This window comes from Oncorhynchus clarkii, chromosome 5 (assembly GCF_045791955.1).
Source record: "Oncorhynchus clarkii lewisi isolate Uvic-CL-2024 chromosome 5, UVic_Ocla_1.0, whole genome shotgun sequence".
NCBI lineage: Eukaryota > Metazoa > Chordata > Actinopteri > Salmoniformes > Salmonidae > Oncorhynchus > Oncorhynchus clarkii.
Genome location: NC_092151.1, coordinates 58,555,514 through 58,569,342, shown reverse-complemented (window position 1 = coordinate 58,569,342; position 13,829 = coordinate 58,555,514). Strand labels below are relative to the sequence as shown.

At 46.7% G+C, this 13,829-nt stretch overlaps 1 protein-coding gene across 1 annotated transcript in view; it reads left to right on the top strand.

Moving 5' to 3' along the window:
• Positions 1–13,829, top strand: part of LOC139409095 (ankyrin repeat domain-containing protein 13C-like) — an 82,053-nt gene that overhangs the window by 66,337 nt on the left and 1,887 nt on the right. The window contains exons 7-11 of the mRNA XM_071153787.1: positions 1,889–2,033; positions 2,261–2,392; positions 2,755–2,916; positions 9,628–9,707; positions 13,619–13,717. Of these exons, the coding sequence (XP_071009888.1) occupies positions 1,889–2,033; positions 2,261–2,392; positions 2,755–2,916; positions 9,628–9,707; positions 13,619–13,717 (618 nt within the window). The remainder of the gene's footprint in view (positions 1–1,888; positions 2,034–2,260; positions 2,393–2,754; positions 2,917–9,627; positions 9,708–13,618; positions 13,718–13,829) is intronic.

The window sequence follows — 13,829 nt, the reverse complement described above, 5'->3', positions numbered from 1 at the left end:
AGGCGCCTCTACGGAGTGATATCCACAGCCTTCCGTATTATACTGAAAAGGACAATGTGATATGGTAAAAACCCACGATAATAAAAGTCAATATGCCTCGACAAAGCCCTTTTTTGAAGCACTTTCAGGCTTTTAGGGCCCTTTTTCAGTTGATTAGAAAACCCTGGCTTTGAACACTACACCCTCTCCCAGCTTATGGGAAGCTGTAGTGCCAGCCCCAGCACGGCGGCTAACGACAAGCTTGGTTAACTAGAGTGTGAAATCCGTTCTCGCACTGCTGTGACTGAGTAACACGGCATCTGTTTGCAGATCTATTACCTCTGCGCCCCTCTCCAAATAATTACACGTAGATAGAGAGAATCAGCACGTACGTTTGCCTTAACTTTACCCCCCTACCGGCTCCATTATAATTGAACCAGCGCAGAGTAGTCCCATCCAGTAACAAAACAAGATTCACTATTCACAGTTTGAATACACAGTGTGGTTAGAATTGCTTGTCTGAGTGCTAGAGGCATCACTACAGACCCGGGTTCCATCCCAGGCTGTATCACAACCGGCCCTGATCGGGGGTCACATAGGGCGGCGCACAATTGGCCCAGCGTTGTCCGGGTTAGGGGAGGGTTTGGCAGGAAAGGGCTTTACTTGGCTTATCGCGCTATAGCGACTCCTTGTGGCGGGCCGGGCACCTGCAGGCTGACCCTGGTCGTCAGTTGAACGTTGTTTCCGCCGACACATTGGTGTGGCTGGCTTCTGGGTTAAGCGGGCGGGTGTTAAGAAGTGTGGTTTGGCGGGTCATGTTTTGGAGGACGCATGACTCGACTTTCGCCTCCCGAGTCCGTTGGGGAGTTGCATTGATGAGGCAAAAGGGTCAAATACAAACAGAAAAAAAAAACAAGAACGAAAAACAATTTGCTTGTCTGGCTTTGATGTGCTAGCAGCCTGGTTAATGTATGTTGATCTGCTGAGTTTCAGTGTTCAGTGAGAAGCCAGGTTTAGGCTGTTTTGTTCTTCAAAGGGCCTCTATTTTACCCCACTCAGCAATGACACACACACACACACAGACAAATGAAAGAGTTTTAAAGTGTTGCTAGGTTACCTGCCTCACAAATTGCCCCCCTCCTCCCCACCCCCTCTACCATGCTCTGAATCTATCCAACACTGGAGATTCAGGGCAAATCATTCTCAGGCATATCAAACTGTGTGTGTGTGGTGGTGAGAAAGTGGTGAAGTGAGGGCGTAGGTTGTCATTTATTTACCAGGGTTGAAAGCTGTCTAATAGACTTTCATAATGTCTGTTTGATATTCCCGAGGTGGGAAAGAAACCGACCTATGCATAACTTAATTTACATTCCAATGGTTGAAATTCTCAGCTCTGTCATACCTCTCACTCTCCACTTTGTGTCTATGTGCAGCCCATAAAGTAGTTCCGTTATATTCCTCCACGACTCCAATGAACTAGCTTTTGTCGGAAAACATAGAAATGGGTTGTCGCCCACGGCAACTATTAACACAAAAGCTGTCTCCGAGCTTTTAGAGACCAAGTTTGAGTTCTTTAGTTTTATTGAAAAAAGCTTTACTTTTACGCTGTATGTTGCTTGGTAACAAGAACGTGTACTTATACTCCGTGTGTGTGTGTGTGTGTGTGTGTGTCCCTCACTGTGTCTCTCTCTTTCTCCATTTCTCCTTGCTTCTTTCAGTCTTCTTTTGGTTTTTGATGGGTGTGGAGGGATTATGTAGATGTGATGAAGCAATTAGTGTAGACATGAACTAGAGGCAATATGTGCTGTTTTAATGTGCTTTTGCTGATGCTATTGACATTATGTTGGCTCATGAAGTGGTTTGAATTTCAATTCTATCCCTCCTTCCCTTTCTTTCTGATTGGTCATAGACTGGACACCACCCTAATAGACTTCACAGATATGAAGTGCCAGCGTGGTGACCTTAGTTTCATCTTTAATGGCGACGCCATCCCCTCTGAGTCCTTTGCGGTGCTGGACAATGAACAGAAGGTGTACCAGCGGATACACCACGAGGTGAGACACATGCACGCGCACACACAAACACACGTGCGCATACACCCACGCTCGCAGTCGCACAAATACTCACGCGCGCGCACACAAACATACCTTTGTGCATTTCTGCTTGCAGAAGTCGAGCTAGTGACGCTCGATGTCTCAGTATTTTGCCTTTCAAAATGATCCCCGGTGTCTGTGAAGTGTGTGTGTGTGTGTGTCAGAGGGCTGTGTTCCCTGTGTTGCAGGAGTCAGAGATGGAGACCGAGGAAGAGGTGGACATCCTTATGAGCAGCGATGTTTACTCTGCCACTCTCTCCACCAAGTCCATCACCTTCTCCAGAGCCCAGACCGGCTGGCTGTTCCGAGAGGACAAAACGGTTGGTTTTTATACATCTCTTTTGTCGAATACTACCTCTCCGTCTCCAAATGTGACCCTGATCTACAGTACGGCCTTGTTATTCCATGCAGTACAGGACGCCCATGTCCTTCTCACATTGACCGCGTCGTATCTCTCCACCATAACGTTCAGGGGCAACAGAGTAACCAAAACATAGTGGTCATGTTTGATAAGCCTCCTGGGAGAGCCACAGGTGTTCACCTGAGGGGAGAGTTCGTGTGTGTGTGTGTGTGTGTGTGTGGGGGGGGGGGGGGGTATTGCTGTCTGTCTCGGTCCTTTGAGGTGTATTGAAGGGAAATTGGTGACTCAGAGGTTTTGTTTTCTTGTCCTTTGTGTCTCCAGGAGCGCGTGGGAAATTTCCTGGCGGATTTCTACTCGGTGAACGGGCTGGTGCTAGAGTCACGGAAGCGTCGGGAGCACCTGAGCGAGGAGGACATCCTAAGAAACAAGGCCATCATGGAGAGCCTGAGCAAAGGAGGGAACCTCATTGAGCAGAACTACGAGGTGAGCTCTGCTGTTGAGGTCCTCTGGCTGCAGAGGACGGGAATATGGCCACAATGTAAACATGCACCCAACTCTTAACCATATTTTCATATCCAGAACGTTCTGCTGGGGCCTACTGGTATGATGTCACCTGTTGCGGGTGTGAGCTGGCTGCTATGTGTTAAGTGAAGATACTGTTTGCTTGTACCTGCAGCCTAAGTGCGAGTCCAGTCCGGAAACTCTCCTCTCCTGCTAGACCCTCGGGGTACGCCCTCTGACCTCACTGCTTGCCACTCTCCTATCACCATCCTATGGGATCTCCTCTCACCTCCAGTCACTCCTACCAAAACATGTCAATGCTACGTGGACCACGAGAGCGTCATATTTTTCCCCTTAGCATCGGGCTCTTTTGATGTGAAACACGTCTGCATGGTTTATTTGGAAATACTTCAATTGGACTCCACACCCCTCTTGGGTTTCTTTGTAGTTTTATATGGACATACCGTCTGTCGGAATGAAAACCGCCCCCCTGATCCTCGTCTGTGGCATTCCGACCCCTTTCCTCCACCTTTGCGCAAATATATCAGGCACAACACCCCCCTCTAGTGATGGAAGCTCACAGCTGAACTTTACACACAGTAACAGTGCTTTCCCTCTCTTTCGGCCTCTAGCTCGTTCGAGAGTTTGCTTTGGGAGCCCCTGTCTATGCACTGTACATAAAGCTGCCACACAGGGAAGTCACTGCCTCACAATGCTCAATAGATGCTTTTTAACGGCTCTGTTGTTTTCGTTAGTCCTGTCCTGTCAGGAACTGGGTTTTGTGTTGTCGATGTGTCCTATGGTATTTACTTCTTGTGGTATTGTTGTCCTTGTACTGTGACGGTAAATGCTTTTAAGCATTTTTAATCTGTTGCCCAAAGTAGATTTTTTACTGTGCATTTAACCGGTATTAAAACCTGTGAGCATAGAGGTCAAGGTCAGGTCAGCACAGTATTGAACGGGAAAAACTGCTTACACAGTCCGCTGTGCATCCATCCATCCATGTTTGTATAAGTGCTTCCCTGCTCAGTGTAAACTGTTTCGCAGAAGTAGGTTGAGGGGAAAAATAACATTCCAAGTTCGTCCCAGCACTGACGTCCCCCTCTGTTTACTCCCGGCGGTGGCGGCATAGCAGAGCGGGTCAGCGCGGCGCCTGGGGACACAGATAGCAGGGGGTTTAAAGCAGGGCTCTGTACTATTGATTGGGTGGATGAAGGCTAAAACCCCTGGTGCCACGGAGCGACGGGTGGCACTGGCCGACAGACGGACTGGCATACCAGGAGATCACTGGCTGGAGGCTGTGTGTACTCTGCCCCCGTCACAACAACAGGGGCGGCGGCAAATGCATCAAAACACTGTGATCCACCACCGCTCAGGGTCACATAGGGATAATAACATTGTCCAGTTTGAAGTAAAGGGAACCCTACGTTTGAATGATGAGGTACAGACGGTATCATCTGGTGCCAGTTCCGTCTTTCTTCTCTTGAAGTAGGCCATAGGTACATTATAGTGGATGCTTCTCAATCCACGTCTCAGAAAACACAGCCATTCATGGTGAGGGGTCAGTTAGAGAGAATTCAGTATTGGTGTGGGTGCGCTTGTGTTTTTGTGCATACGTGCGTATTTGTGGACGTGCGTCGGTTGGTATCCTCGATGTTGGCAAGTCTTCAGTGTTGGCAGTAGCCTACTGTTGAGGAGCCAGTTGTCCTGGCCAATGTGAGGTAGTAAGCCTGTGTGGTGGGTCAGTCGCTAGCAACGCGCAAAATCCACTTGTCACTTAATAAATCTGGCTGGATTGATTGCTTTCATTTGACTCCTGTGACTCTTTCATACTCTTGCTTGTGCCTGTAGTGTTTTTTCCCCCCGTTAACATTTGTAATGACCTGTCAAACACGCCGGTAATGGCTGAAATGGGCTCAATGGAAAAGACTGTCTTTCCGTTGAATCTGTAAGAACGTTAAAGCTTTGTTGGGAATTTTAACACACCGTCTCGACACCTACATCACAAGAAAGAGAAGGAATTTGAAAAAGTAACCATTTAATGGAGTTGAAATGTTTACAAATTAGATGCGCTGAAAAATGAAAGCAACTTTCGAAATTGAACACGGATTGTAATCACATTATTGTTTGATCTCGCAAACAATGTAAAGTATGTTTAGATAGGTGTAATCTAGAGCCAAGCGTTTTGATTTTTAATACGAGGGTATCCCGTTGTTGACACCCTAGTTGCAAGAGAACGTGACAACATCAGTCATTAATGAAGCAGTGCAGAGGTGCGTTCAGTTCAATGACACGTTTCCCTAAAATGTTCTTGTACATTCTTGAACAGACTTTGAGGTACATTTTCTCCCGTGTGGCGAGGTGTGGCTTGAAGCAATGAGTGACGTTTTTAAAGGGCAGTTGCCATGCTGACAGCGTTCCCCAACCCACAACCCAACGCCTCCCCGTTTTTCAACTGGTCATTCAGTACAGCACCTTTTCCGTTCAATTTAATGTTTGAGAATGTAAAAACGTACTGGTCACATTTCAGCATTTCGACTCTCCAGAACATAAAAGCATTCCATTTGATTGAACCTTTGCTACGTTGCAGAACAGTTTGTACTGAACGACACATTTCCCCAAAACGTTTTTGAACAGACTTTGAGGCATGTTTGCTTCCGTTTGGTGGGCGTGGCGAGGTGTGGTTTGAAGCTATGAGTGACATTTTTTAAAGGGCAGTGGCCATGCTGACAGCGTTCCCCAACCCACAACCAACCCACCTTGTTTTTCAACTGGTCGTTCAGCACAGCATAATTTCCGTTCAATTCAACGTTACAGAACGTAAAAATTTACAGAATGCAGCCCTGGTGAGTGCAGGTAGGGTAGACAGAGCTGGTGAGTACAGGTAGGGTAGACAGACAGGTGAGTGCAGGTAGGGTAGACAGAGCAGGTGAGTGCAGGTAGGGTAGACAGACCTGGTGAGTACAGGTAGGGTAGACAGAACAGGTGAGTGCAGGTAGGGTAGACAGAGCAAGTGAGTACAGTTAGGGTAGACAGAGCAGGTGAGTGCAGGTAGGGTAGACAGAGCTGGTGAGTGCAGGTAGGGTAGACAGAGGAGGTGAGTGCAGGTAGGGTAGACAGAGCTGGTGAGTGCAGGTAGGGTAGACAGAGGAGGTGAGTGCAGGTAGAGTAGACAGAGCAGGTGAGTACAGGTAGGGTAGACAGCCCTGGTGAGTGCAGGTAGGGTAGACAGAGCAGGTGAGTGCAGGTAGGGTAGACAGAACAGGTGAGTGCAGGTAGGGTAGACAGAGCTGGTGAGTGCAGGTAGGGTAGACAGAGCTGGTTAGTGCAGGTAGGGTAGACAGCCCTGGTGAGTGCAGGTAGGGTAGACAGAGCTGGTGAGTGCAGGTAGGGTAGACAGAGCTGGTGAGTGCAGGTAGGGTAGACAGCCCTGGTGAGTGCAGGTAGGGTAGACAGAGCTGGTGAGTGCAGGTAGGGTAGACAGAGCTGGTGAGTGCAGGTAGGGTAGACCGAGCAGGTGAGTGCAGGTAGGGTAAACAGAGCTGGTGAGTGCAGTTAGGGTGGACAGAGCTGGTGACTGCACGTAGGGTAGACAGCCCTGGTGAGTGCAGGTAGGGTAGACAGCCCTGGTGAGTGCAGGTAGGGTAGACAGAGCAGGTGAGTGCAGGTAGGGTAGACAGAACAGGTGAGTGCAGGTAGGGTAGACAGAGCTGGTGAGTGCAGGTAGGGTAGACAGAGCTGGTTAGTGCAGGTAGGGTAGACAGCCCTGGTGAGTGCAGGTAGGGTAGACAGAGCTGGTGAGTGCAGGTAGGGTAGACAGAGCTGGTGAGTGCAGGTAGGGTAAACAGAGCTGGTGAGTACAGTTAGGGTGGACAGAGCTGGTGACTGCACGTAGGGTAGACAGCCCTGGTGAGTGCAGGTAGGGTAGACAGAGCTGGTGAGTGCAGGTAGGGTAGACAGAGAAGGTGAGTGGAGGTAGGGTAGATAGAGCAGGTGAGTGCAGGTAGGGTAGACAGAGAAGGTGAGTGCAGGTAGGGTAGACAGAGCTGCTGAGTGCAGGTAGGGTAGACAGAGCAGGTGAGTGGAGGTAGGGTAGATAGAGCAGGTGAGTGCAGGTAGGGTAGACAGAGCTGGTGAGTGCAGGTAGGGTAGACAGAGCTGGTGAGTGCAGGTAGGGTAGACAGCCCTGGTGAGTGCAGGTAGGGTAGACAGAGCTGGTGAGTGCAGGTAGGGTAGACAGAGCTGGTGAGTGCAGGTAGGGTAGACCGAGCAGGTGAGTGCAGGTAGGGTAAACAGAGCTGGTGAGTGCAGTTAGGGTAGACAGACCTGGTGACTGCACGTAGGGTAGACAGCCCTGGTGAGTGCAGGTAGGGTAGACAGCCCTGGTGAGTGCAGGTAGGGTAGACAGAGCAGGTGAGTGCAGGTAGGGTAGACAGAGAAGGTGAGTGGAGGTAGGGTAGATAGAGCAGGTGAGTGCAGGTAGGGTAGACAGAGCTGGTGAGTGCAGGCAGGGTAGATAGAACAGGTGAGTGCAGGTAGGGTAGACAGCCCTGGTGAGTGCAGGTAGGGTCAACAGAGCTGGTGAGTGCAGGTAGGTTAGACAGAGCTGGTGAGTGCAGGTAGGGTAGACAGAGCAGGTGTGTGCAGGTAGGGTAGACAGAGAAGGTGAGTGGAGGTAGGGTAGATAGAGCAGGTGAGTGCAGGTAGGGTAGACAGAGCAGGTAAGTGCAGGTCGGGTAGACAGAGCTGGTGAGTGCAGGTAGGGTAGACAGAGCAGGTGAGTGGAGGTAGGGTAGATAGAGCAGGTGAGTGCAGGTAGGGTAGACCGAGCTGGTGAGTGCAGGTAGGGTAGACAGAGCAGGTGAGTGCAGGTAGGGTAGACAGAGAAAGTGTTTGGTGGTTGCAGCTCTGTTCCTCCCCTTTATGTTAATGTCTGCATATATACAAACACACCTGGTGTGATTATGCAAATGAGGGACATGTCATTTTCTTTCTTTTAACAGAGAATAAAAACGATTTGCTGATATAGTAAGAAAATGTATATATGAGTGTATTCTAAGAGAAAAAAATATGAATGTTTCAATAGATCCCACCAAAGTCCCTGAATTCCATTTGTTATTTGTCCGTGCCAGTAAAATGTTTTATGTGCTATAACTCAGTCAATATCTGATGGATTATACAAATTCAAAACGTTTGGAGTATCTTTGTCCATTGTCTGACTGTTGCGTTTATTAAAACCTTTTAACAATTTCGATGGCCGTTGCTACTTTGATGTCCAGAGAGATGATAACCTAAGGTCAAGGTGCTGGTAACGCGGCACGTGTCGAGAATTAACGACTGAGTCTGTGCTTTATTGAAATGACCCATTTTCATTCATGCAACTGTGTTGTTCATGTGGTCAATCCCGCTCTCAGCATTAGTGATGTATTTGGGCCCTCTAGTGACCCAAACGTGGTTGTGCATCCTACATTTCATTCACCTCAGGTGGATATACAGTCGTGGCCAAAAGTTTTGAGAATGACACAAATATTAATTTTCACAAAGTCTGCTGCCTAAATTTGTATGATGGCAATTTGCATATACTCCAGAATGTTATGAAGCGTGATCAGATTAATTGCAAAGTCCCTCTTTGCCATTTAAATTAATGGAATCCCCCCCCAAAAAAACATTTCCACTGCATTTCAGCCACAAAAGGACCAGCTGACATCATGCCAGTGATTCTCTCGTTAACACAGGTGTGAGTGTTGAGTGTTGAGGACAAGGCTGGAGATCACTCTGTCATGCTGATTGAGTTCGAATAACAGACTGGAAGCTTCAAAAGGAGGGTGGTGCTTGGAATCATTGTTCTTTCTCTGTCAACCATGGTTACCTGCAAGGAAACACTGGCCGTTATCATTGCTTTGCAAAAAAAAGGGCTTCACAGGCAACTTCTCCCAACCATCCAGGAACAGTTTGGTGACGAACAATGCCTTTTCCAGCATGATGGAGAACCTTTCCATAAGGCAAAAGTGATAACTAAGTGGCTCGGGGAACAAAACATCGATATTTTGGGTCTATGGCCAGGAAACTCCCCAGGCCTTAATCCCATTGAGAACTTGTGGTCAATCCTCAAGAGGCGGGTGGACAAACAAAACCCCACAAATTCTGACAAACTATAAGCTTTGATTATGCAAGAATGAGCTGCCATCAGTCAGGATGTGGCCCAGAAGTAAATTGACAGCATTCCAGGGCGGATTGCAGAGGTCTTGAAAAAGAAGGGGCAACACTGCAAATATTGACTCTTTGCATCAACTTCATGTAATTGTCAATAAAAGCCTTTGACACTTATGAAATGCTTGTAATTATACTTCAGTATTCCATAGTAACATCTGACAAAAATATATAAAGACACTGAAGCAGAAAACTTTGTGGAAATTAATATTTGTGTCATTCTCAAAACTTTTGGCCACGATTGTAGGCACAATCTTACAAACAACTCAGCAAAAGAAATCCTTATTGAAGTGATTAGCTTGGGATTTTTATGCTTTTAGTGTGCTGTTTGTTATGTCTGAATGTGTTTTTGTTTTTCTTGTGACTTTGTTTATGAGATTTGTGTACTCTGTGCTCAGTTTGATGATTGACTTTGCTCGGTGTAGATTTCTATTGCCAGGTGTCTGTTCTTGCCACTCATATGTATGTCCACTCTCTCTTTAGCCTGTGAGGCGACAGTCATTAACTGCCCCTTCACCCAACAATATCTCCTGGGAGGAATACATCAACGCAGAAAACGGAAAGTAAGTGTGACCATCACCTTCTCACAAGTACACTTCTTACACACTTCCTTTAGTCTCAAATGACTACATACAAGGTTACATCGAATCAAATCCAATGTTATTTGTCACACGCTTCGTAAACAACAGGTGTAGACAAACAGTGAAATGCACACTTAAAGGTCCAACAGTGCAGAGTTACAAATGTGATATAGTGACACAGGGAATAAATACACAGTGAATAACTATAAAGAGTCAAAACGACATGGGTATAGACAGGGAGGGGGAAAGCCAGTATGAGGGTTAGCGCTCAGGCTAGAATGAACCGCGGCCGGTGTGTGGGAGAGAAAATATCTGTAGTGTTTGGAAAAAGTACTCAACACACTCAAAACCATGAAGAGGAAAACCCCAAGGGGGCCCGAGATGCAGAAATAATATCATGAATTGAATCCACGCTCGAAAGAAGTGCAAGGTGCTATATAAAAACAAGGAACGGAGTCCTTATGCCGTTAACACAGGTGTGAGTGTTGTACAAACAAATTAAGAAGACACCTACTTAAGAAGCGGGCATAGTTAATTAGAGACTGGCGAATAGGGAGTCAATGCATGTGAACAAGGAAGATATATTATGAGGTAATTGAGGTACCTATGTACATATAGGTAGGGGTAAAGTGACTAGGTAACAGAATAGATAGGACAGTAGCAGCAGCAGCGTATGTGGTGACTGTGAAAGAGTGTGTGTGTGTGGCGTCAGTATGCATGTGTGCGCGTGTTATGTGTGTGTGGGCGTATACAGTGTGGGTGTGTGTATGTGTGAGTTGGGTTGTCAGTGTAAGTAGCACTGCTTGCCGTGCGGTAGCAGGAAGAACAGTCTATGGCTTGGGTGGCTGGAGTCTGTGAAAATGTTTTGGGCCTTCCTCTGACACAGCCTGGTATAGAGGTCCTGGATGGCGTGCTCACCCCTCCGTTTCCTGTAGTCCACGAACAGCTCCTTTATCTTGCTGACGTTCAGGGAAGGTTGTTGTCCTGGCACCACACTGCCAGGTCTCTGACCTCTTCCCTATAGACTACCTCATCGTATTCGGTGATCAGTCCTACCACCGTCGTGTTGTCAGCAAACTTGATGATGGTGTTGGAGTCGTGCGTGGCCACGCAGTCATGGGTGAACAGGGAATACAATAAGGGACTAAGCACACAATGCTGATGGTCAGCATTGCGGATGTTTTGTTGCCAAAGTCACCGCCTAGGGCCAGCCCGTCAGGAAGTCCAGGATCCAGTTGCAGAGGTGTTCAGTCCTAGGGTCCTGAGCTTGGTGATGAGCTTGGAGGGGAATATGGTGTTGAATAATGAATGAGCTGTCGTCAATTAACAGCATTCATACAATACGTCATATGTGGTTCTTTTGGAGTGGTATACGAACTGAAGTAGGTCTGGGATGATGGTGTTGATGTGAGCCACGATCAGACTTTCAAAGCATTTCATGGCTATACTGTAGATGTGAGTGCTACGGAGCGATAGTCATAAAGGCAGGTTACCTTGCCGTTCTTGGGCACGGTGACTATGGTGGTTGAAACAAGTTGGTATTACAGACCGGTTCAGGGATAGGTTGAAAATGTTGGTGAAGAAACTTGCAAGCTGTCAGCGCATGCTGTGAGTATGCATCCTGGTATTCCGTCTGGCCCTGCGGCCTTGCAAATGCTAATAACCTGTTTAATGGTCTTACATCGGCAACGGAGAGTGAGATCACATAGTTGTCTGGTTGCTCTCATACATGGTTCAGTGTTGCTTGCCTTGAAGCGAGCATAGAGGTTATTTAGCTCGTCTGGTAGGCTTGCATTTCTGGGAAGTTCGCAGCTTGGTTTCCCTATGTAATCTGTGATATTTTGCAAGCCTTGATACATCTGTCAAGTGTCAGCATAGTAAAATTCGATCTTAGTCCTCTATTGATGCTTTGGCTGTTTGATGGCTCGTCAGAGGTCGTGGCGGGTTTTTTTATAAGCATCCCTTAAATTAGTATCCCGCTACTTGAAAGCGGCAGCTATAGCCTTTAGTTCATTGGGTTGTTGCCTGTAATCCATGGATTCTGGTTGGGGTATGTACGTACGTCCACTGTGGGGAGGACATCGTCAATATACTTATCAATGAAGACGGTGGTAAACTCCTCAATAATATCCTATGAATCCCAGAACATATTCCAGTCTGTGCTGGAACGAAACTGTCCTGTATCTTAGCATCCGCTTCATCGGACAACTATAAGCATGTCACAGCCCACATGAAAAAAGACTATGGTTTACTGTAGAATACTACAGTACTTACTATAGAATTATGTAGTAAACTGTAGTGTACTGTAGATTACTATAGTAAATACTACAGTATTATCCACAAAATAACTGTAGTAAATGCTACAGTAATGTCCATAAAAACTCTACAGTCCACAAAAAAAACTACATTTACAAAGATGTAGTTTACAAATGTCCGGGAACTTGCAGGTGCCCTGGTGGAAGAGTGGGGTAACATCTCACAGCAAGAACTGGCAAATCTGGTGCAGTCCATGAGGAAGAGATGCTGGTGGCCACACCAGATACTGACTGTTACTTTTGATTTTGACCCCCCCCCCCTTTGTTCAGGGACACATTATTCAATTTCTGTTAGTCACATGTCTGTGGAACTTGATCAGTTTATGTCTCAGTTGTTGAATCTTATGTTCATACAAATATTTGTTCATGCAAACACATGTTAAGTTTGCTGAAAAGAATCACAGTTGACAGAGAGAGGACGTTTCTTTTTTTGCTGAGTTTAGTCAGTCTGATTTTCCAAAGGCAGGGCGGTCTTAGTGCCAGCATTGGTTTGTGGTGGTAACTAGACAGCTACGAAAAATTTAGATTAATTAGTATGGTCTGCAGCTTATCATGAGGTATTCTAACTTGAGACTTCCTTAACATTGGAGATTGCGCACAAACTGTTGTTAACAAAGAGACACATCTCTCCTCCCCCTGTTCAGCTAAGACTCTGAGAAACATAGGATATTACAGTTTTTCAGGTACCGTTGAGAGGATACGGAGCTCTTCCAGTTTGTTCTCGAATGACTGCATGTTCGTCAATACAACAGAGGGCAATGGTGGTCTATTTGCTCGCCAATGTACTCTCGTCAGGTTGCCGCCTCGCCTGTCTCTCTTTCGCTGCCGCTTCCGCTTCCGCTTTCGAGTCCCGGGGATTAGTTCCTGGTCCGGAGGAAGCAGATTGTCCAGAGGTGCAATCTCGTTTAAGTTGGAATGTTCATCCATTCTGATGACCTGAATCTGTTTTCGGTCATAGGAAATGATGCTGGAAACATTATGTACAAAAAAGTTACGATCAGCGTAAAAAAAACACTAAAAATAGGTCAGGAGCCCGTAAGACGGCTGCTATCCACTGCAGTGCCATTTTGCCAGAGGGATTGATGGACAGACTGATAGATCACTTATGTACAGTTGTGACAGGGTGGATTCCCTCTTACCTCATCAATTAAAGCTGTGGAGAGCTGTTCTACTTCCTGTTGGAGAAACTTGACCCATCGACTTGATGGGTATGCGGTGTCAGTAGCAACTGGTTACTGCTTCCCACTTCCACCACCTAGCAGTGAGTGGTTCCTCACAGAAAATGTGTATTCTATTGTAAGACAAATTATTTAAAAAATTACCCAAATGCATCATCTCCATACCATTATTACAACACATTTCTCCCTATCATCCACTATCTATTCACTCTCTCCCATCAGTTATTTACTTTCAGGATCACAGTTAGTCAGACCTTGCTCTAACTTGCTCTACCTTGCTCTAACTTGCTCCACCTTGCTCTCCTCCCCAGGGGGGATTCTTTCTTTCCTTTCTTTTCCTTCAAAAAAGTAATTTCACCTCATTTTGTGACTGGGCATTCTCCCTCTTCCCCTCCTTCAGAGCGCCTCATCTAGGAAGAGACCTGGTATGCAAAGAGAGCAAGAAGAACTTCAAAGCGACCGTAGCCATGAGTCAAGACTTCCCTCTGAGCATTGAATCGTAAGCATCCTCTTCTGTTAAGCCCAGATGAACTTGGAAGTCTAGACTGACACAAGTAGTTGCCAGGCGGGATACATTTTAATAATGTATTTTCTTTCCTCTTCATAAAGTA